At 51.5% G+C, this 22815-nt stretch overlaps 1 protein-coding gene and 1 long non-coding RNA gene across 3 annotated transcripts in view; one reads left to right on the plus strand and one right to left on the minus strand.

Moving 5' to 3' along the window:
* The window catches only part of SLIT3 (slit guidance ligand 3), a 592929-nt gene extending 574065 nt beyond the window's left edge, over positions 1-18864 (plus strand). For both annotated transcript variants that reach the window (XM_025867066.2, XM_073890157.1), the window contains 7 exons: positions 2111-2248; positions 3786-4026; positions 5446-5576; positions 13901-14055; positions 15479-15764; positions 16525-16730; positions 18291-18864. In XM_025867066.2, the coding sequence (XP_025722851.1) occupies positions 2111-2248; positions 3786-4026; positions 5446-5576; positions 13901-14055; positions 15479-15764; positions 16525-16730; positions 18291-18526 (1393 nt within the window). In that variant the 3' untranslated portion in view covers positions 18527-18864. The remainder of the gene's footprint in view (positions 1-2110; positions 2249-3785; positions 4027-5445; positions 5577-13900; positions 14056-15478; positions 15765-16524; positions 16731-18290) is intronic.
* The window catches only part of LOC112820091 (uncharacterized), a 79962-nt gene continuing 74335 nt past the window's right edge, over positions 17189-22815 (minus strand). Inside the window, exons 3-4 of the long non-coding RNA XR_003207045.2 lie at positions 18273-18626; positions 17189-17462 (exon numbers count right to left, since the gene is read on the minus strand). This is a non-coding gene — a long non-coding RNA (uncharacterized lncRNA). The remainder of the gene's footprint in view (positions 17463-18272; positions 18627-22815) is intronic.

Below are 22815 nucleotides of genomic sequence, written 5' to 3' on the forward strand. Positions count from 1 at the left end.
CTCCCCTCCCCTCCCCTCCCCTCCCCTCCCCTCTCCTCTCCTCACCCATATCCCAAGGCAGGCTGCAGGGACAGTAACAAGAGACGTGCAGTGCAGCCAATGTAAACTTTGCCCAAGTTTGAAGATGCTTATCCTTGAAGATTTCCTTGTATGATGTTCTAATGAGGATTCAACAGAACAGATAAAACTATATAACTGTGATTTAAAACACTGAAATCATAATGTACCAAAACCCAGAAAATAATGAAGCAGACTGCCCATGAACACTGGGAGTCATAATGACAGAAACACAGATCACGATGATTACCGCGCGCCGAGGACTTACTGTGCGTCAGGAACAGTGGCCTATCTCCCGTCACACTCCACAGTCTTAGGCTGTAAAAACAACTATCCGCTTGCTAGGTGGGGGCTGAGGTGCCGTGAGGTGAAGCAAGCCACCCGTGCACTCACACGCAGAAACAGCTGGGGCTGCAAGTCAATCCAGGCTTGACTGATTTATTAGCTAAATCCGGAGATTCCTGATGTCCTGGGACCAAGGATGTCACTTGGTTATGCCCCCTTGTTCAGAATCAAAGTCCTATACACAACAAAACCATCTAAGCCTTACACTTTAGAAGAAAGGCAAGGGGAAAACATTTGAGAACATTAGGAAATGCAGGTGATACCCCCAGATGCTTCTCTTCAGCAGACGAAGAAATGGTGGCTAGATCCTTGCTAAGGGAAGCAAGGTGCAGGACCCAGCGGCAGCCGCATCCCAGGGGAGCTTGTGGGGAGTGCGGATTCCCAGGCGCCACCCAGACTCCCTGCTCAGAAGCGGCACTTTAACAGGATCCCCAGGGGGCTTTGTTGGAGAAGCACAGGTCTGTGGAGAGGGCTGTAGCGTTGTCAGGAAGAAGGACGGGAGCACATTCACCTCCAGATCTGCATGCTGTCTGCAAGGGAGCATGGCATCCCCTCATGGAGACCTCTTCCGCCATCTTGACCCCATGCCTAACAGGCTGGATCTTACCCTGCAAGGACTGAGTGGCGATTGTTGCCTCAGAGAGGCTCATGCGGCTTGAGTTGCTCTGCAGGTACTTCTTAGAATTCAGGAGACACAAAGACAAATGCCTCCAGGAGCCAGCCTTAACACTAACAGGGTATACTGAGCATATGCCCCCACAAGAGGCTTGCCCAATCGGTCTCTTTAAAAACTGGGGTGGAGTGTGTGGGCTATGACATGAAAGTTTGCACTTTCTGGGGCAGCAGTAGATCACACACTTCAAATTTACCCTTCAAATAAGTAAAGGTGAACAGGTCAGATCTTAGCCGATTTCAGTTTCTGAATGCAGGCTCAGTGGATCCTCAGATTCTAGAACTTGTCCTCCTCTGGCGGCCCCCCATGCCCCAAGCGTCTTAGCTAGCCATGAATCCACAGCATACACCATGCTCTGCCCACAACCCCAACAATGCCGGGGTCCACTTGTGATTCTACTCTGTCTACTCCTACAGGGGGAGGAGCAAGGAGAGGGCGCAGGGAGGACCATCCCTTTGTCCTGATGCTTCTCGGGCCAGGCTCCTCCGTCCCATTGTATTCAGAGGTCTGGCTTCCCTCTCCGCCATGGCCACCTGTCCCACCTTCCTCCTCTGACCTGGGTAGGCTGTGGTTATTGTCTATATCCTGCCCAGTAGAATTCAGCTGCCGGGCCCAAAGGGGTACGCGGGCTCCAGGCCTGTGGCCAGCAGAAGTGCCAGGAAGTGTGGGTGTTCGTGTGTGCCTGTGTGTGCCTCCGCCCCTGTGAGTAATGCAGTGCTTTCATGTCTCTTTCTTGCTGGGCTGTGGGTGCACCTGGGTGCACCTGAGCCAGCAGGTGGTGGGGGGTTGCAGTGCCCACCCTTCTCACTGAGGGCCGCTGCTGGCTCCCAATACAGGAGCCCCCAAATGATGCAAGCAGACATCAACCTGCGGGGGGACCCAGAGCCCCCGGATGGCTGGTGAAGCCGACCGTGGGCCAGGCTCCAGGGAGCCCTCGAGAAGTGAGAGGGACTTAGGACTGTGGGTGCACAGAGAAGACAGGCCCCCTGGAAGCCAGCCTGGCCCACAGAACAGCCTTGCTCCGCTGCGTTCCAGGTGCGAATGTCTCCCCGGCTATAGCGGGAAGCTCTGTGAGGTGGACAACGACGATTGCATGGCCCACAGCTGCCGCCACGGGGCCCAGTGCGTGGATGCGGTCAACGGCTACACGTGCGTCTGCCCCCAGGGCTTCAGGTATGGTGGAGGGGCCCCTCAGGACGGGGCCTGCAGGCTGGGGGACCAGCGGGCTAAAGCAGGCAGGGGAGACACCCACTCCTAGGCAGCACCAGCCCCTGGCCTCCGCGGCTTCCTTGGAAGGTCAGCCCTTCCGTGTCCGAGAGCAGATGTTGTGAAGCCCATGTGATAGACGGAGAGAAGAGCCATGCAGGGCAACTGGGCGGGAGTTGGACTTAGGATCCCGCTCACATGATGTCAAGCTTGGGCATGATTCCTTCCAACGGAAGATGCTACCGTCTTGGAGCTCAGCTTACAAGGTGAGGGTAGCCACATGGCCACCCTGGCAGGGATCTTCTTTTTAGGCCGGGGAACAAAAACATTATTGTGCCCGAATGGTAGAAAAATGGAGGTAAACGGGAGAGCTTGGGGTTAATCACTGGAATCAGTGAAGCCGGAAGAGAAAGAGGAAATGGGAGGCACTGGCCAAGTGGTCAGGAGAGGTCTGTGGGTTATGTGGAAGGAGAGGCTGGGTTCCAGCCCTAGCGCCCACACTGACTGGAAGGGAAAGGTGCAGGGGGCGCTGGAGGGGAGGCAGGGACCAGACTGAATGTGGGGGGTGGGGGTCGGATTGGGGACAGTTCCGTGTACATTAGTACTCACTGCATGGCATAAACCCAACTATGCAAATGACCCTTGGTCACAGACTCTTGAGAAGGAATCATGAAGAAGCCCAGTTTTTCCAAAGCCTGAGACCGTCTACATGAGGCTTATGAAAATATACATTCCTGAGTCCCACCCCAGAGCTACTCAATTAGAATGGGGTGGGGGGAGAGGGGCTAGGAATCTGCACTTTCTTTTAATGTTTTTAAATTGTGGTAAGATATATATAATGTAAAATTTACCATCTAACCATGTTAAGTGTACGTCTCTATAGCATTAAGTACAGCCAACACCACCATCCATCTCCAGAACTTTTTTAATCTTGCAAAACTGAAACTCTGTACCCATTAAACACTAACCTCCCATTCCCCCTCCCTACGGTCCCTGGTAGCCACCGTTCTACTGTCTGACCCCATAAACTTGACCACTCTTAAGTACCTCATATAAGTGGAACCATACAGTATTTGCATTTTTGTGACTGCTTTGGTTCACTTAGCATAAGGTCCTCAAGGTTCATCCACCTTGTGACAGGTGTCAGAATGTCATTTTTTAAGGCTGAATAATATTCCATTGTATGTCTATGCCACATTTTGTCCATTCATCTGTGGATGGATGAAAATCTATGCTTTTAACAAATTTATCCCACATGATTCTGATGGCACTGAAATGTGGGGCCCGGCACTCATCCAACCCCATTATTGTAAAAGTGGGGAAGTGGGGGCTTAGAGAAGGCAGCAGCCTTGCCCCCAGTGGTGGGAGGGCCGGGACAAACCCCAGCGCCCATCTTTCTGCCCCCTCTCTGCTAGTGGCTCTTCGGCCCAGGTAACTACGACTGCCTCCTCTCACTGTCCTCCTTCCTCCCACCCCTCCCCCGTCTTCTCTCCCCTCCTCCCAGCGGGCTCCTCTGTGAGCAGCCCCCTCCCATGGTCCTGCTTCAGACCAGTCCCTGTGACCAGTATGAGTGTCAGAATGGGGCCCAGTGCATCGTGGTGCAGCAGGAGCCGACCTGTCGCTGCCCCCCTGGCTTCGCCGGCCCAAGGTGCGAGAAGCTCATCACCGTCAACTTTGTGGGCAAAGACTCCTACGTGGAACTAGCCTCTGCCAAGGTCCGGCCCCAGGCCAACATCTCCCTGCAGGTGCGCCTCACTCCAACATGCCCCCAGGCTCCGACTGTTCTGAGAACAGCCGTTGTTCTGCCAACTCCTGACTGGCTCTCACTGCAGATGGCAGCCCCCACTCCTGTTCATTTACCTAGAAAATACTCAGATGTTTTATGTCAGAAACTGTGCTGGCCCTGGGGATTCGATGGTGGACAAAACAGACAGCGCCCCTTGTCTAGGGCAAGATGACAAGCAGAGGGCCAGTGCCAACCCTGGGTGTTGTGGGAGCACATGGGTGGGACAGAGCTCCTCACCTGCTGGGAAGAAGAAGGAAGGCTCCCCGGAGGCAGTGATGACTAAACTGAGATCTGAAGGATGAGTAGGAGTTTGCCTGGAGAAGTATAGAAGGGTGAGGGGATGTCGTCTAGCCTGAGAGATCAGCATGTACAAAGGCCCAGAGGCACAAACAGGCAGGGCATTTTTCAGGGAATGAAAAACCATTCAGTATGAACCAAATTCTTTTCTAACTAACTTCTTTCAGGTTCCTTACCTGTGGACCTGAGCACATTTATTCCAAAATGCATCTCTGGGTAATCCAAATGCCTTCCTCTCTGTGTCCCATCAACCCAGGGACCCGAATGTTGGGTCCCAGCTAACCAGAGCAGCACATGTGCCGCACACATCCAGAGGTCCCATCAGACCGTCTGCCCCATTTCCAGGCCTTCAGGCTACACCTGTGCTGGGTGGTGGGTGCTGACAGCCTAGTCAGAGGATCCCATCCCTGAAGTACGGTGCCCTCTGGGTGGCAACTTCTGAAACCCGGGGCTCTCGGCCTTGGCACCACATGAGAATCACCTGGAGAACTCCTAAAATTATCTTTGCCGGGGCCCCACCCCCCAGAGGTTCATCTGGAGTTGGTTTGGGGTAAAGCCTAGACACAGGTGTTTTTAAAAATTCCCCAGATGACTCTTAACATAGTGCCTAGTTCATAGTAAACACTGAATGCAATGGTCATTGTTAGCATTTTGTTCATAATTATTATCATATTTTATACAGAGAGACTGAGGCCCTGGGAGGGGCAAGGATTTGGGTGGGATCACATTGTATGCTGGTGGGAGAGGCGATTAGAACTCAAGGCTCCTGGCCCCACCCACCCCCACACACAATAAAATAATATACATGTTATATGTAATATAATATTTATATACATAAACAAAGTAGCACATAGTGGGTCCTCAGTAAATATTTACTGAATTGAACTGCTTGATCAGCATTTGCTGGAGTATAAGTATATGCCCTCCTGGAAATTCCCAGACTAGACAGAGGAGGAAACAGGGACATGGGTTCAGATCTGGGGTTCATCCAGAAGATGCCACCTGCAAGAGGTCTCTGTGGGGAGGTGGGGTTGGGGAGGCTGGGCCTCAGGGGAGCCCTAACCCACCTGCCTCTCTCCAGGTGGCCACGGACAAGGACAATGGCATCCTTCTCTACAAGGGGGACAACGACCCCCTGGCGCTGGAGCTGTACCAGGGCCACGTGAGGCTCGTCTATGACAGTCTGAGCTCCCCACCGACCACGGTGTACAGGTACGAGCCCAGCCCCTCCTGCCTGCCCGCCCTCCGCGCCCAGATGGGATGCCCGGGGCCGCTCCGAAGCCTCTTCTCCCTGCCCCCTCCACACTCACACACTGTCCCTCGCTCAGAGCTGCGGTTGGGGGTGGGGGAGCCGGGGGCAGTGCTGGAGGAAGAGGCAGGAGCTCGTTACCGTAAGATAAATGGCCAGCTGGCTACTGTGCAGGAGCGCGGGCGCCAGTGGGGGTGAGGCCGCTTAATGAGGTGCCCTTTTCAAAATGTCATCCTAATCTTTTATTAGTTTAAGAGAGAAAACAGGGGGAGATTAGCATGCAACTCAAGGGGAAAAAATCCCAGAGCCCGAGGGAGCAGGGCTATTCCTTAAGTGACTTTCAAACTGTCCTGAAGGATGGTTTTCCCCTAAACTTCCGTCTTTCCAACAGTCACCCTGATTTTTATGTAAAACTGTAAAAACATGGTATGTCAGCCGTACTGTTACATAGCGGGCTACCTTACATCAGCTTTTAAATCTGTGCAATCTTTACATGTAGCTTCATCTTAAGTAATATCATCGGTGAAATCACAGATATGCTAGATTTTTTCTTCTACCCCTCAGTAAAATAAATACTAAACTAATAAATTATGTTAGTTATATTTTTGCAATAATTATAAAAATCACCATTAAAATGAGAAATATTTGTGTTACACCTCAAATCACATAAACCTCCCTGTGGCAGGAAAGCCATTTCTTGGGCGGGGGGAAGCACATCCACGAGAGAGACCCACATCCAGAGGCCCGCCGTCCCCTCCGGAAGCAGAAGCACATTTGACTGGGATTGGTGAAGGGTAGCAGTTTTCAGACTTTTTTTCCCAGGAACTAAGTCATTTAGTCAATCACAACTTTATATTGAAATCAAAATACTAAATACACAGAAGCAAAACTGTCCCACAGGGCTGAGAGGGAGCAAAGTTTCTTCCCTCACACTTACTCTCATGAAGGCCCCCAAAACAACTCCAACAAGCCCAGCTGAAAACCATCGGTTTAAACCAGTGGTTCTTAAAGTGGGGTCCCAGAGCAACAGCCCCAGTCAGGAACTTGTCACACATGCACTTCTTCAGACCTCACCCCAGGCCTACCGACAGAAGCTCTGGGGTAGGGCCCAGCCATCTGTTTTAAGGAGCCTCCAGGTGATTCGATGCCCAAGTCTGAGAAGTGCCAGCTTACACAGAATGCCCAAGCCTGAGAAAGCCATTTGTGATGGGTTTTGAAGAAAGGGTGGAGTTTACATGAGCAGGGAGAACAGGTGGGCAAGCGGGCTGGGAGAACAGCAATGACAAACCTAAGGGACAATACAAAGGGGTGGACCAGAACAGAGGTGCACAGCAGATGGTGGGTGGAGGGAACACCAGCCAGGTTAGGACAGTTGGGTACCATGGACACCAGGAGAAGGAGCTCACCTCAGGGGCCTCAGAGTTCCCTGGAGTCCCAACATCTGTGTTTCTGGAGCGCTGGTCATGGTCATGGGCCTGTGGTGTCAGACACACCTGAAATCCCATATTTAAAATGGATTTGTTTCCAAACAGTCTTCTCGGTGGCAGGACTGGTGGTGTCCCAGTAGTGCGCTCTTTCACGCACTCTGGAAACGTTATTTTCCTCCCCTGTGCACTGTGCATAATCGCAGGATGCATTTCAGGGGGGTGTTGTTGAGGGCTGGGGGGTAAGAAAATGCTTGGCAAACTGAGCTTTGACGTGGGCATGTCGAAGACAGAAGGTGACAGCCAGGCTTCGAGAGAGGCTGGGCTCTGTCCAGAGCTGGGAGCCCGCACTGATGTTAGCTACTGGGGAGTGGTTCGATAAAGGGGTGGTGTCAGTGAGAATGCTGGAACCCTTTGCTGACACCTGCTTTGGGATGTGAGGAATGAAATGGGAACCTGGGGAATTGCTCTCTCCTCCAGCCCTTGTCAGGGAGCCAGGGGGCTGAGGGTTAGCGCGGAGCCCTGGGGAGACCCCAGGCTCTTTCTCTTACCCATGGGACGAACCCAGTAAAGGATGCCCATGCCTAGGGCCGCATGCCAAGCCTAGTGACAGACCCTTAGTGTCCTGCAGCCCACAGTCCTAAAGGGCCCAAGGCTCCAGAAATCCTGCATTTAAAATGGGCTTGTTTCTAGACTTCTCAGTGGCAGCACCCACTGTGCCCCAGCAGTGCGCTCTTCCACTCACTCAGTAAACATCTCCCAGGTGCCTTGTGCGGGCCGGGTCCTGGGCGACGGATGGGGGACACAGAGTTAAACAAAACACAGTCCAGGGGAGAAGGCAGGTGTATAAACAAGCAATAGTCACACGGGCAGAATAAAATAGGTCTCCCAGAAGACACTGGTACATGCTATGGGACATCGAAGAAGCAGACATTTCTGCTCTGACAATCAGGAAAGGCTCCCTAGAGGAAGAGGTAACATTTGAGCTGAGGCTGGGGCCAGGGCTGACAAGCATTTCCACAGGTAGTGAAGTGAGAAGGCCCTGGGCAGGGGGAGACCCCATCAGTATGCACAGAAGCCATGCTGTGCGGGACTGGGGTTAATGGAGGGTACAGAGTCGCTGTGGTGACCTTTGGCCATCTAGGAAGGCCTCCTCAGCCTCAGGGCCAGGGTGTCAAACCAAAGCTGATTTACTCAGGGGAGCTGGCAGCTTGCAAAATTCTGCCCACTGAGGGTCCCCGGACAGCGCCCCCGAGTGAGAATGAGCAGTCAGCACCCCAGCAGGGATTTACAGGTCTGCGGCAGCTGAACTCTTAGGCCACCTTTATGGGGTGCCTGATATTTTTCATCTGCCCAGCTGCAGTCACAAGTGGGGGTGCTGGTGCTTCAAGGTCCTACTCCAGGCCCTAGAGCAAACACCCAGAAAAGCCTCTCTCAGCCTCTACCTGCCCCAGCATGGGAACAAGCTGCACTATTCCTGAGTTCCGAGACTTGTCAGAGGGACTTCAGGCATTATGGCGAGGCCAAGAGGCCAAGTGAGGTAACAGACTTGGGGCAAGTGGAGAGTGGTAGCCTGGAGAGCATAGGTTTTGTCCGAAGGGACTGTTGACCTCAGCTCCAGCAGATCCTGCCATGTGAGAATGCAGATCATCAAGAGAAGCTAGAAACTCGGGGTTTCTATGTGAAATAGCTCAGTGTTTAAATGTGGGCCACAAGAGAGCTCTATCTAGCCCACACTGCATGCTCCCTGAGTCTAAATTACCACAATCCCATCCACTGCCAAGGTCTTTGTCTCGCTTGCCCCTCACCACAAGCCCCAGGCAAGCGTCATCACTCCTATTTTAGGGATGAGAAACATGATGCTCAGATGAAGTCTTTGGCCCCAAAGCACAGAAGCCAGTAAAGTGGCAGAGCTGAGATTCAAACCCAGGTCAAGCTCCCACCAGAACCCACTTTCCCACCATGCTGAGGCATGAAGGCCAGGGCGAGAGAGAGTGGGACCATGCAGCCAGGGTTCAGGAGTTGGGGGCGGGGTGGGGGGCGGGTGTTGCTGCAGTGTGGTCTTGAGGTCTCAGGCTACCGCTTAACTGAAATCCAAGAGACTATTTGGTCCTGTGAGGCTCTATCGCCACCTAGTGGCCACACCTCGGCATCCAGGTGAACATGCCCAGTACCTGGAGGAATGACTGTTCATCCCACAGTGGAGTAGAGTCCTGTGGCTTCAGAGCTTGGGTTTCAGTCTTGCCTGCACCACTTCCACTTTAAGACTGTGAGCTGGACACCTTAAGTTCCTGAGCCTTAGGCCTCTTATCTCTAAAATGGAGAAAAAAATTGTACCTCCCATGTGGGGGTTGTTAGGGTTAAATGAGAGAAGGCAGGTCAAGTGCCTAGCACAGAGTAGCACAGTGCCGAACCCTGTAAAGCACTCAACACATGCCCACTATTGATATTAAAAGCAGAAGAGAGGGGCATCTGGGTGGCCCAGTCGGTTAAGGGTCTGACTCTGATCTCAGCTCAGGTCTTGATCTCAGGGTTGTGAGTTCAAGCCCTGTGTTGGGCTCCACCTGGGCAAGGAGCCTACTTAAAAAAAAAAAAAAAAGGAGGAAGGAAGGGATGGAAGGAAGGCAGGCAGGCAGGCAGGCTGGCTGGCTCTCAGAGCCCAGTTGTCTCCCCTGTAATCTCTACATCTCTCTCCAGGAGACTAATTACGGGGCTTGGAACCACAGTAGGATACTTTCTTTTAGAGTTAGCAGATAGTCTGGGTTTTGTTTTTGTTTTTTACCCCAATCTTTTTTTCTTGAGCAGTAGAGCCATTTTTCCCATTATTTACTTCAAAGTCAAGATTTTAAAAGGAAAAAAAAAGTAAGAAGAAACGGAGCCATCCTGATTTGTGAGATAATGGTGAAAAATCAGGGACTGCAGCACTACCTACCCCAAACCTCCAGGGACCTACAGTCTGAAAACCACTGGCTTTAGGCATCACTTTCAGGACCCTATTAACCCATGAGCACCTACTGGCACAGGTTATGGGAGGTTTGGATTTGGAGCCAGTCCTGACTTTGAACCTCAATTCCACCACTTCCTAGCAGTGTGTCCTTGGTCAAGTTATTTAGATTCCCTCCCTGCAAAATGGGGCTCATGAGTGCCTTCCTGAGATGGTTATGAGCCAGTGGAAGCAGACAGGGACCCAAAGCCCTGGGCAGCTGGAAGGTTGCGAGTCAGTAGAAGAGCTCTTCCAGGGTCCACGAACCTGCCCCCCGGCTCGGTCCCTCCTGCCACACCCAGCTCCTGCAAGCCCAGGGTCAGGGTGGAGGAGATCATCATTCCACCTTTGAGCGCTTGCTAGGTTTCAGGGACCATGTGTTGTCCATCAGAACATGGCAAGGTCGACATCCGCACCATCGCTGTAGTGTGTTAAGTGGAAACTCAGGTTTACGGAGTGATGGGACTTGCCCAGGTCCCTCAGTTGTAAGACCCATGTGAGACCAGATCTCTCCACTCCCGAGCATGAACTAGCAGAAGAGCATAGCTGGAGGAAGGGGCCTGCCTAGGACTCTCCCTTGTGGGAATCAGAGGAGACCCTCCACAGACCCAAGCGGCTGGGGCACTGGGGAGCCTAGCACTTAATGGGGGGTAGGGGGGTGTGCTCACATCCGCTCTGCTCCTGCAGCTCCTACCAAACCACTGTCTCCAGGCTGGGGCCCTCAGTGGAGGTATACCAGGGCCTGGGCCAGCACAGGGAGCACCGGAAGAAAAGCAGCAATAGGCTTGGAGCCCGTGGCCAGGAAGGGGTTAGTGGTGTTTGTTTGCTGTGTCTGTGTGTGTTTATAATGGAAAAGCAGCTGCCTCAGACTCCCTGAATTTTAATGTTGGAAGGGAATGCCAAGACCACCCACCCAGAGCCCCAGCCTCTCTATGACTCCCTGACAGGTGGCTGCCCAGCGTTAGGTACACGGCTCAGGGGATGGGGAGCTCATTCAGGACAGCATCCGTTTACCAAATGGTTTGGGGATACAGCTGCATGTTCTTGCATGTATGTTTAAAAACGGTGTTAGGACTCCAAGTCAGAAGCTTGTAGTCTCTGCACACCAGCCCTCATTCCCCCAGCCACCATCGACTTGTCTCTGGGAACACAGGTCTCTGCCTTATCCTCAGCTCACTAGTCAGAAGCTACTGAAATAGAACAGCTCTACCTTCGTGTGACTTCTTGGTTCCCCATCACAAATGAGATCCTCCAGTGGACTCCTAAGCTACCACTCCACCTCCCACTGCCCTATTTCTTGACCTGACCTTACACTAATATGTTGGTCGTTTGGTTTAGAGGAAAGGCTAAGGAAATGTGAGCTTTGTGAGTATCCTATTTGCCACCGATTCCTAGCACCTAGGACAATGCGGTTCATAGCAGACATTCAGTGGGTGGGTCGGTGGGTGGATGGATGGATGGGAAATGGAGGATTGGAAAGGTAGGTGGTGGATGGAGGATGGATGAATGGGAGAGAAGAGAAAGTTCATGATGGGTTTGGGAGGGTCCTGAGCTCCTGCATGTCCCCCTCGACCACCACTTTCTCCCAGAGCAGGAGTCACTAGGTTTGCAGGCAGTGGTAGGTTCTTATGGTTGTTAATACTCCAACTAACACTACTGATAATGGCTCACATTTTCCCAGTAGTTTACAGTCTACAAAGCACTTTCAAGTACCTCCTCTGATTCAGTCATCACAGTAATTCTGTCAGGTTGTTCTCCCCCTTTTATAGACTGAGACCAGATGGGTTCTGTTTCTGAGTGGTCACGGTCCCGCCAAGGGGCGAGGACAGACTATGCTTTCTCTGCTCCACCCCAGTTTAGCCTCTCTTCCCCCAAGTATTTTCCTCACCTCTTTGCTGAAATTCACTTCAGTCACTGAGGCTGCTCCTGCCTGCCAGGTATCTGGCACAGGATCCTCTTGTTGGAGCCAGTTTACTAGGGGATTCGTCAGGGAGGTCTCAGGTGGACACGGAGCCTCCGTATTCACCACCCACATTTGAATGGATAAGGCAGAGTTCAGCCGCCTCCTCAGAGGGCCCTTTTCAGAGAGGAGTACCATATTTCCAAATGCCTATTACCTGCACTCACTGCTCCCTCCCAGCCCCAGCCGAGGATCGAATTGTGGAAATAGCAGAACTTTGGGAGTCCAGAGTTTTGCCTAGGCATTCTATCTCTGTAACATACTAGCTGGGTGACCTCAGACAAATCCTTTCACCTCTCTGGGCCTCAGTCATCTTATCTGTGAAATGGGGTATCTGACACCACTTTATAGAATGATGGTGAGGGTCCGGTAATAGGAGAGAGCCATTCAGCACGATGCCCGGCTCTTGTGCCTCATCAGCCCCCGCTGAGGGCCTGCTGGGACTGAGGGAGGCAACATGGGAAAGGGGCATACATGTGGGCTTTGAAGCTAGACGTACCTCAGTGTACAATCCTGCTCTAGGACTCATTAGTTGTGGGGACTTAGGAGCATTAGCTGACCTCCCTGAGCTTCTGTTTCCTCGTCTTTTTTTAAGATTTTATTTATTTATTTATTTATTTGAGAGAGAGAGACAGTACCAGTGGGGGCGGGGTGGAGGGAGAGGGAGAAGCAGACTCTGTGCTGAGCAAGGAGCCCAACGTGGGACTCGATCCCAGGACCCTGGGATCATGACCTGAGCCGATCCCAGGACCCTGGGATCATGACCTTAACCAACTGAGCCCCCCAGGTGCCCGCTTCCTCATTTCTATAATGCTGTTAACATGCGAAGCAGTGTTGTATGGTATTAGTAATCCACATATGGTAAGCATACTGCTGGAGGTACAGGAGATGAATTTAGATGGGACAAACTATTGACACTTTGAGATCCTTTTTTTTCCTTATGTACTAGGAAAAATATAAATAACCCTGAAATATTCTTTTCATGGGCAGTATTCTTTTTTTAATTTAATTTTATTGTTATGTTAATCACCATACATTACATCATTAGTTTTGGATGTAGTGTTCCATGATTCATTGTTTGTGCACAACACCCAGTGCTCCACGCAGAACGTGCCCTCTTTAATACCCATCACCAGGCTAACCCATCCTCCCACCCTCCTCCCCTCTAGAACCCTCAGTTTGTTTTTCAGACATGGACAGTAATCTTTAGAACAATGCTAGCTTATATTCTTACTGATGTTCAAGAGGGAAATGGAGCAACTGAAGAAAAACATGTTAATAATGGTCCTAGTGGCACGCCGTAGAGTAAAAATTTAGAAGGCGGTCTGAGGAAGGCATTTGCTTAACTCTGTAAAATTCTAGAAAGAAATGCGAATAATATAACCGAATGCACAACCTGGCCCTAGGCTGGATCTTGTACTGGAAGGGGACAAATGCTATAAAGATATTTTTGGATCCACTGAAAAATTAAAATTCAGCCTGATTAGATACAAGTGTGGTACCAATGTTCCAAAGTTGAAAATTGCAGTGTACTTATGTAGGAGATTATCCCTGTCCTTAGGAAAGAAATGCACACTGAGGCATCTGGGGATAAGGGTAAGGTATGTAACTTCTAAAGGATTCAGAAAAACCAAGTACGTGTATATACATATATACACATTTGTGTATGCATGTGTGTGGACATAGATGGATACAGAGACAAAATAAATGATGAAGCAAATGGGGCTGATAGGAGAATCTATGGGTATAACAAGTACTCTCTGTACTGTTTCTACTTTTGCAACTTACTTAAATTTGAAGTAATCTCCAAATGAAAAATAAAACAAAATGCAAGTAATGCTGGCCAAGTTCATGGCCCAGTGCCTGGCTTGGGAGGCACCCAGCAAACCCTCTCATTCTCGCCCCTTCTCTCCTGCCCAGTGTGGAGACAGTGAATGATGGGCAGTTTCACAGCGTGGAGCTGGTGATGCTAAACCAGACCCTGAACCTGGTGGTGGATAAAGGAGCCCCCAAGAGCCTGGGAAAGCTCCAGAAGCAGCCGGCAGTAGGCATCAATAGTCCCCTCTACCTCGGAGGTAAGGCCCTTCTCCCCTCCCATTTCCACCTCCTCCACCTCCACCTCCCACCCACCCTCTGTGTTTGGGCACCCACCCCGGCCTACTGGTTGGGGTTCCCCTGATCTCAGCATCCACTGCCAAAGCCTATCAGGGAAGGCTTCCTGGAGGAAGTGACAACCAAGCTGATCCCTAAAGGGTAAACAGTCAGATCATGGGAAGGAGGAGGAGAAAGGAGAGAAGACAGACTCCTTCTGGGGAAGTACAAGTGGTTCAGGAGATGAAGATGGTGGGAATGGTGGGAAGAGGTGAAGATGGAATGGGGAGGGAGGAGACGGAGGTCAAGTCCAGGCCCCACCATCTGCAGACTTCAGGTCACATTCCCTCTGCTCTGCCACCATGTCAGACACTGTGAGGCTCAGGTGACACATGTAGTACGTGTTTGAGTTGAAGGCCAAAAAGGAAGTAGCCACCTGGCTGGCAGAGCCCGGGCCTGAAATGCAGCCCAGGGCCTGTACTCAAAGAGTTATGTGCAAAACAAACAAACAAACGTCACCAGAGCAGCTTGTTCAACAAAGAGATTCCCAAAACCTCCCTGCCAAGGAGTGCCTCCTCTGGAAGGCCCAGGAATCTGCATTGTTAACAGCTGGTCCAGGTGCCAAGGGCCCAGGGAAAGCCTTCAGTCAAGAACAGTCCCAGGGGGCGCCTGGGTGGCTCAGCTGGTTAAGCTACTGCCTTCCAGCTCAGGTCATGATCCTGGAGTCCTGGGATTGAGTCCCGCATCAGGCTCCCTGGTCAGCAGGAAATCTGCTTCTCCCTCTGACCCTCCCCCCTCTCATGTGCTCTCCCTCTCTCTCTCATCTCTCTCAAATAAAATCTTTAAAAAAAAAAAAAAAAGCAGTCCCAGAAGGGACACAGTTTCTCCCCCACAGAAGATCCCCAAAGTTCCACAGATCAAGGCTGCTCCCCCACACCCGTTCTCTCCCAAACTCTAGCTCTCCCACCCTGTGCTCTGCAGGGCTGTGACAAGGGGCAGGGGAGGCCTGGTGGGGACAGCAGAGGAATGGGATACACTCTCTGTTCCCTGCCTAGAGGGGTTGGTCCTCCTCTGTCCAGCCACTGTGGCCCTGTGGCTAAGCCAGATCTTCTCTTGTTTTCTAGAGAAGCTTAAAATAAGGGTTTTTGTGGAAAGTTTTCTATATTTAAAATGTTGGCAACAAATTCACATTTTTTTAAAAAGTCAAAGTGCAAGGTAAAGGATAGGAGCCCTTGTGTGGACAAGGTCCCAGGTTTTGGTCCCTTCCCTCTACCTGAACAGCAGAGCCCCAGAGCTGGGAGCACTTAACTGTGAGCACGTGGAGACCTCCTTGGCGCTCTGAGGAAAGGTCTGGGCTGGAGGGCAGGGAAGGGTCTTCAGGCGGCTGTCCTGGCACCCCTCCCCCAGGCATCCCCACCTCCACGGGCCTCTCGGCCCTGCGCCAGGGCACGGACCGGCCCCTGGGTGGCTTCCATGGCTGCATCCACGAGGTGCGCATCAACAACGAGCTGCAAGACTTCAAGGCCCTCCCGCCACAGTCCCTGGGAGTGTCACCAGGCTGCAAGTCCTGCACCGTGTGCAAGCACGGCCTGTGCCACTCCGTGGAGAAGGACAGCGTGATGTGTGAGTGCCACCCAGGCTGGACCGGCCCGCTGTGCGACCAGGAGGCCCGGGACCCCTGTCTGGGCCACAGGTCAGTGTCCTGCGAGCCCAGGCTCCCCGCATGCACTCAATCCCTGCCTCTAGCCCGTCCCCACCCGAGAAGCAGCACTGAGGAAAGCTGGAGGGAGTGTAGTCAGACCATACCCAGAACCTGTGTCAGTGTGACTGCTCAAGCGGGCAGGAGCTCACCCAGTCAACAGCAGCTCCCCCTTAGAGACACTGTGTGTGAGCACCTTGCTGAGAATACCTGTCTCGGTCAAGCAGAAGGACGGTGAATTTCAGCATCCGTTTCTCCATCTCAGAGATGTGCCTAAGACTACCTGCGGCATCGAAGCAGCAGAGGAGAGGGGGATTGTAGAAGGCTAAGAATGATGTCCGGTGTAAAGCACTTAGCCCAATGCCTGGCACTGCTGCGGGTGGTGACGGTGATAGTGACATTGTTATCAATTCAGATGCCAGAGCTAGAGAAAAACGTTTAGAGAATGCTTCGCTGCTTCAGAGCAGGGACCTGCCACTTGGATAGGTGACTTCTAATGCCTGTAAAATGGCAAGCCAGCCAGCCTCGTGGCCCCAGCTGGCAGCTGACTTTGGGTGATCCGAGCCTCCAGCAGGTTGGAAGCTGATGCTGGGCCCCTGGGCTAGCAGGGGGCAGACCGTGGGATGGAGAAGACCTAAGGTTCCACAGCTCTGGGCGCCCTGCTCTGAGCCTGGGCCCCGGCTGCGGTGCACAGAGAAAGCCTCCGCGGCATGCTCTCTGCCCTCCCCCTTCTCATCGTGTCCTCTGCCAACAGCTGCAACCATGGGAAATGTGTAGCAACCGGGACCTCGTATGTGTGCAAGTGTGCAGAAGGCTACGGCGGGGCCACGTGTGACCGCAAGAATGACTCCAGCGCCTGCTCTGCCCTCAAGTGTCACCAGGGGCAGTGCCATTTCTCAGATCGAGGGGAGCCCTACTGCCTGTGCCAGCCCGGCTTCAGTGGGGAGCACTGCGAGCAAGGTGGGTCCACTGTGCACAGGGGAGGGGGCCGGAGAGGGCCACAGGGGCAGAGGTGGGCTGCAGGATCTTGTGACGTCGCTTTCTAAGCTTCAGTCCCTTCACCTTGAAAATGGGGGCAACACCCTCCCTCTCTGAAGCAGTTGTGCACTGCTATGTAACTAATTAGCCCTGCACCACAGCGCATCAAGGCCCTCCTTCCTCCCCCCTCCTCCCCTCCATGACCTTGACCCATGTAGTGTGTTCATTTTGAAATAGGCTCAAATACAGGAAGATAAAAACTGAACTATATCAAAATTCAAATCTACCTCCCCTTGGAGGTTTTTTTTTCCCCTGCGTGGAAACGGAGAAGTCTTCCTCCCTGCACCCAGATTCCTAGGCAGACCACCCTGTCGGTCTCTAAAGGACTTTCACATTTATACGTCGTTGAAATACTGTTCTCAATCCAAACTGACCAGGTTTTAAAAATTTTTATTAAGTAACATATTTTGAAATAATTTGAGATTTAACAGAAAACTGGTCAGAAGACAAAGAGCGCTCACGTTCCCTTCACCAGACTGCCCAATGACCATGTTGCCACATTGGCTCTCGGCCCCCGCCCCACATTGTTACAAGAGCGATAGTGAGTACCTGTGTGTACAAGCTCATCATCTAAAGAAAGTACATCATGCTTACCATAATTCATTAAAATGCATACAGCCCTTTCTCATTCAGTCTCCTCTGAGGCTCGTAACCCTGTGAAGCAGTAGGAAGAACAGGGAAATGGGTCACCATTTTCCAGACAAGGAAACCGGCTCAAGGATGGCCAATGTCTTCCTTCAGGCTGCAGGGCTGGGGATCTAAGGTCGTCATTCTCCTCAGGGCCTTGCTCCCTTCTTCCCAATGTCACAGGGACAGTACGGCGGGAGTGGAAGATTCAAGCAGCTATCAGGGTTCATTAATTCCTCATTCAGCTCTCCTCTCAGGCAGCATGTCCCAGAGACACACCCCCTGGGCTGCATCAGGCGCCTGGCCCTGTTCTGTTCTGTGTAGCTCCGACCTCAGTTTATCCTTACGCACACATTCACTTTGGGGATTATAGAATTAGTATCTCAACTCTATACCAGTGGGGACTGGGCCAAACTGGACACTTCCTGGTTTTCAGCAAAGCCAGGAATCCCAGTATTTATCACCTGGGGTTTTTAATGGTGACATTTAATTTGGTTTCTAAGTATAGGTGGCACAATCAAGATTTGGGGACAGGATTTAGCCCACAGCCTAGTACTTGGCCACATCTAGTGTGCTGTTTGAGTTCCTTGAAGAAAAGGACGGGGCCCGCTTTTGTCACCATGCAACGCTCAGGACTTAGTTATAAATCTAGCAGCGAGGGTGGCCCAGAAAAGGCACTCCGTATTTGTGGGACAGCTGGATGGGTTAGTGGGCGGGCAGATGGAGGGACGCATGAAAGAAGTACAAAGGGTCTTCACACCACACAAATGTATCCCAGCAGCCTGCCCAAGAACGGACCCTGGCCGATCATCTGTACCACCCATGCCCTGACCTTACCTCTTCCGCCCTCTGCAGAGAACCCGTGCCGGGGGGAGGTAGTCCGAGAGGTGATCCGCCGCCAGAAAGGTTATGCCTCATGTGCCACGGCCTCCAGAGTGCCCATCATGGAATGTCGTGGGGGCTGTGGGCCCCAGTGCTGCCAGCCCACCCGCAGCAAGCGGCGGAAATACGTCTTCCAGTGCACCGACGGCTCCTCGTTCGTGGAAGAGGTGGAAAGACACCTAGAGTGTGGCTGCCTCCAGTGTTCCTAAGGCCGTCGGCCCGCCTGCCCCCCACCTCTCAGACTCCAGCTTCGTGGGGCTGGGACAGCCATGTGGGACCCCCTCGAGATTCGAGGTGAAGAAGTAGAAGCTGGAGAGGAAGCAGAAGAGAATATTAAGTATATTGTAAAATAAACAAAAAATAGAACTTATTTTTATTATGGAAAGTGACTATTTTCATCTTTTATTATATAAATATATCACACCGTCTGAGTATATGTACCATATAGTGAGTTATTTTTACCAAGTCTTGTGTATTTGTCGCGTTTTTATAAACAGCTGTTAAAAATTTTAAGAAAAAAGACTAATAAAAGTGTTTTAAAACAAAAGGATAAGAATAAAGACGTGATAGCCTGTCCGAAGAGGAAGAAGGAAGTTTTTATGTTGATGAAACAGTATCGTGTCAGCAGAAACCAAGACCTGCTTACTGAGCTCAGGAAAATGAATGATAAGAGGAAGAGAAGGAAAAGATTTTTCTTTGTTTCTTCTTATTTTTAATGACTCTTTTTTTCTTCCCTAAAAGCACCCAGCTTTTAAGTCCTGGTTGCTGAAGCCTGTCCTTCCAGGAAAAGCCGCTGCACCCTGGCCGCCTCCGCCTCACAGTCGCCACCCCCGCCTGCCCTAGGCCGCCAGCAGGGTCTGAACCTCTGAACCTACTGCAGACCCCTCTTCTCCCTCCTGGCTGGCCCTGCCTGCCACTACAGGGCTGTTCGAAACTCTGCCACAGGCTTCATCTGAGCCTGCTTTGCCACATTTTAAAACACCTCTTTTTCTGCCCCTCTCCAGGTGAGTCAACCGAAGAAGGGTCAAGGCCGCCTCCTCAGGCCCCCACCGCTGGCACTTCCTCTGAAAGTTCTGACCCATCCTCTTTCCTCCAGCCTATTTCACACTGGAATGCGGTACTAGGAGAGCAGGCAGCCAGGGCTGCAGGGATGAGCAAGGCCAGGAACCCAGCCTGCCCATAGCCCTGGTAGAAGTCCAACCCTGGAAAATTCTGGGAGGATCGTGCTATAGGACAAACAAGCCTCTGCCACCCGATCTTCCAGGCCACCCTCATAAGTGGTCATCACAACGCCTTGCTCATCTGCAACACTTTCCAACGCATATCTGTACTGTACCTGATTTTATCCGTGTAATCCCTGCTCCGTGCAATCCCTGCTCCCATAAGAAGGGTAAAGCCAGATGGCCCCATTTCACAGACAAGGAAACACGCCTCTCTCAAACTCTGTATCCTTTTTTTTTTTAAGATTTTATTTATTTATTTGAGAGAGAGAGAATGAGAGAGAGCACGAGAGGGAAGAGGGTCAGAGGGAGAAGCAGACTCCCTGCTGATCAGGGAGCCCGATGTGGGACTTGATCCCGGGACTTCAGGATCATGACCTGAGCCGAAGGCAGTCGCTTAACCAACTGAGCCACCCAGGTGCCCAAACTCTGTATCTTGCCTTAAGCCACATCTCTAATTAAGTAGAAGAGCCAGACGCAAAGCTCTAGATGCCTTTTCTAAAGAGCGGAAACACAAGAGATTCAGGTTATTCATCGGAAGAAAGTAGATGTTCTTTACTGGTTTTCCTGCTTGTGTTCAAGTCTTGTTCTGTCCCCCAGGATCCAGACAGCTTCTAGACAGAGTTACATATCAGGGAATGTGATATGAGGGAGACTTGCCCCTGGCTCTCAGCTCCCCTCAGCCTAGTACCGATGGCTCAGGGGCTCAGCTGCCCACACCAACTCCTCGTCTCTCACTCATCCCTCCTTTCCCCTGGGAGCCTCCCCTGTGGAAGTGTCAGGCAAGAAAATGTGGGGCTCAGAGGACCTTCCAGCATGGAGGTTCCCCAGAGGAGCCTAGTGGTTCTGTGAGGACCAACAGTGGGCTAAAGATTCCAAGAATCAAGAAGGAGGCAGAAAAGGAAGATGGAAGAGCACAAGGCAAGAGGAAAAAAGGAGGAAGGGAAAGAAGGGATAGGGAAGGAAGAACATAAGGAAGAGGGGGATGAAGAGAAGGAAGGAGGGAAAAGGAGGGAGAAATAAAATGGAAGAATTTACTTAAAAATATGTGTACTAATATACATTATATTCCAGGTACTTAGTGTATGTATGGTGGATGTGTTTCTAATATTAACAGATAGATTCACTTAGTACTTATTACATTATACATCAGATACCATTCTAATTTATATATATATATATATACACACACACACATATTTAATTCTCAAAACCACCCTGTAGTAAAGACATTAGTAACCCATTTTACAGTTGAGAAAGTTGAGGCACAGAGGAGTTAAGGAACTTGCACAAGAACAGATGCCTAATAAATTACAGAGCCAGGACTTGGGCCCAGTTTGCCTAACTCCAGAAGTTACTCCTCATGGGAAGGAAACATCTGCCTTTGAGGATCCTACAGTCCAGGGCAAAAACAGTCATGGGACAACAGCTTTATTATAGGAGTTCCCTCATGGCAGTATAAACAAGAGAAGTCACTGTCCAGACTAGGAAATCTCCACTCCTGGGTCTTCAGGGATGAATAGGAGTTTGCCGGGGCAGGGGTAAGAAAGGGAGTTGAACTTTCCAGGGAATGGCCTGTTAAAAAGCAGTGAAACAGGGAAAAGACCCAGTATGGGGAACAGTCAGAGGTCCAGGGTGGCAGGAGTGTGGGATGCACATTGGGGAGTAGAATCAAGGGGGTAGACATGAAGGCAAGGGTTCAACCAGTAAGAGCCACGTACGGCAGACTAGAACACAGGGACCCTGCAGGGTTTTTAAGTAGGGGAATAGCAAGACAAGCTCTGATTTAGGAAGAGAATTGGTGGCAAAGATGAGACAGGCTTGGAAGAGGAGAGTGTGCTCTGCCACCCAAAATGGCTCTGGGGGCTTCCCAGTTGTTCACTTGAGTTTGTTGTAGCTAAACAATGCCAATGTCCAGATAGGTCCCAAAAGTCTTTGTGGTAGCTCCAAAGTTCTCTCCTGAAAGGAGTCTTCCTGAGATCTGTCCCATCCCTCGTGCCGTCAGCCCACCTCACCCACGTAGATAAACCCTAGGCTTATTCTACTGCCAACACTCCCAGCTAGCCACTCCACATAATGTGAAGCCCACTCGGCCTACCATCTTGAGAGCCGCGCAACCAGGGTCACGGACCTCGGGGAAGACTTGCCAGGCTACCAGCTTTCCTTTGGCCTCCCCCACAGAATCCAAGGCCTGCCTCTGCCAACCACGCCCCGCGCCCACTCCCGGACCCAGCTGCAGTCAGCCGGCACAGCCAGAAGGACCAGGTCCTTAATGTGGCTTCAGGGTGATTTTGAGCCTTCCCCTCAATTGTGGAAGCCCTGACTTTATGAAATGCCTAATGCAAGATTGAGAAAATTCTCCCCAAAAGGAAGTTTCTCTAACAAACGCAGATTAAAACGCTCTTATTTCAACAGCCAAATTCTAGAAACAAAGTCCCCCAGGGCAGGAAGAGTTCAGTCAGGTAACTTGCATGCTTCGAAGTATGGGTCCGTGTTTGTGTGTGGGGACCGGCATATGTGAAAGGGGGCTTGGGCTCGGTTCCCTCTGAGCAGGATTCAGGGGAAGGGAGAATCCCTTTGACTCAACCAAGGGATCCTAAAATGGCCGATGAGATGATGTATTTAAAAGCTCTTTGTAAAGTGTAAGCTAACAACCTTCGATGTCAGCTGTTACTACTATCGCTGTTGCCGTCACTGATGTACCAACAGGCCCGTGTAGAAGATGGCTTCGCCTTTTCAATTTCAGAAGGGAAGCTGAGTCTGACGCTTCAGAAGGAGGACAGGACAAGGAAAAGAGGGGCAAGGAAAGAGAGGGAGATTTCCTAGGGCCAGAGAAAGAGGGGAAATCCCCCAGAATGACCCTTCGGAACCCAGGAGCAGCCAGGAGGGGGATGGAGCTAACCTCGCCTTCCACCAGGTACAAAGCTACCATCAGATTGAACCCTATGGTCGAGCAGCCACCTGTCGCCTTTGCTGGGAGGAGAAGCCCCTAGCTTTAGTGGACCTGCCCCTCAAAACTCACAGGGCCTCAAGCTGAAGGAACCTGAGAGAATCCCTGGTGAGGGATAAACCTGAGAATCAGAGAAAGGGAGTATCTAACCAGAGACCAAGGTCATCCAACAAATTAACACCAGAGGCAGGAACAGACCCAGAAGTCTACCCAGGCCATCTTTCTTCCTGCTACTCCACTGTGAGCATCCAGGAAGAGTGAAAGTTGAGACAGACCCCATTGATACCTTCTAGGTGGCCAGAAAAGTATCCTCCCCCCTTCCCCCACA

The sequence above is a fragment of the Callorhinus ursinus genome, unplaced genomic scaffold (genome assembly GCF_003265705.2).
Source record: "Callorhinus ursinus isolate GAN/ISIS: 27379988/994484 unplaced genomic scaffold, GSC_fseal_2.0 scaffold3, whole genome shotgun sequence".
In the NCBI taxonomy this organism is placed as follows: Eukaryota; Metazoa; Chordata; class Mammalia; order Carnivora; family Otariidae; genus Callorhinus; species Callorhinus ursinus.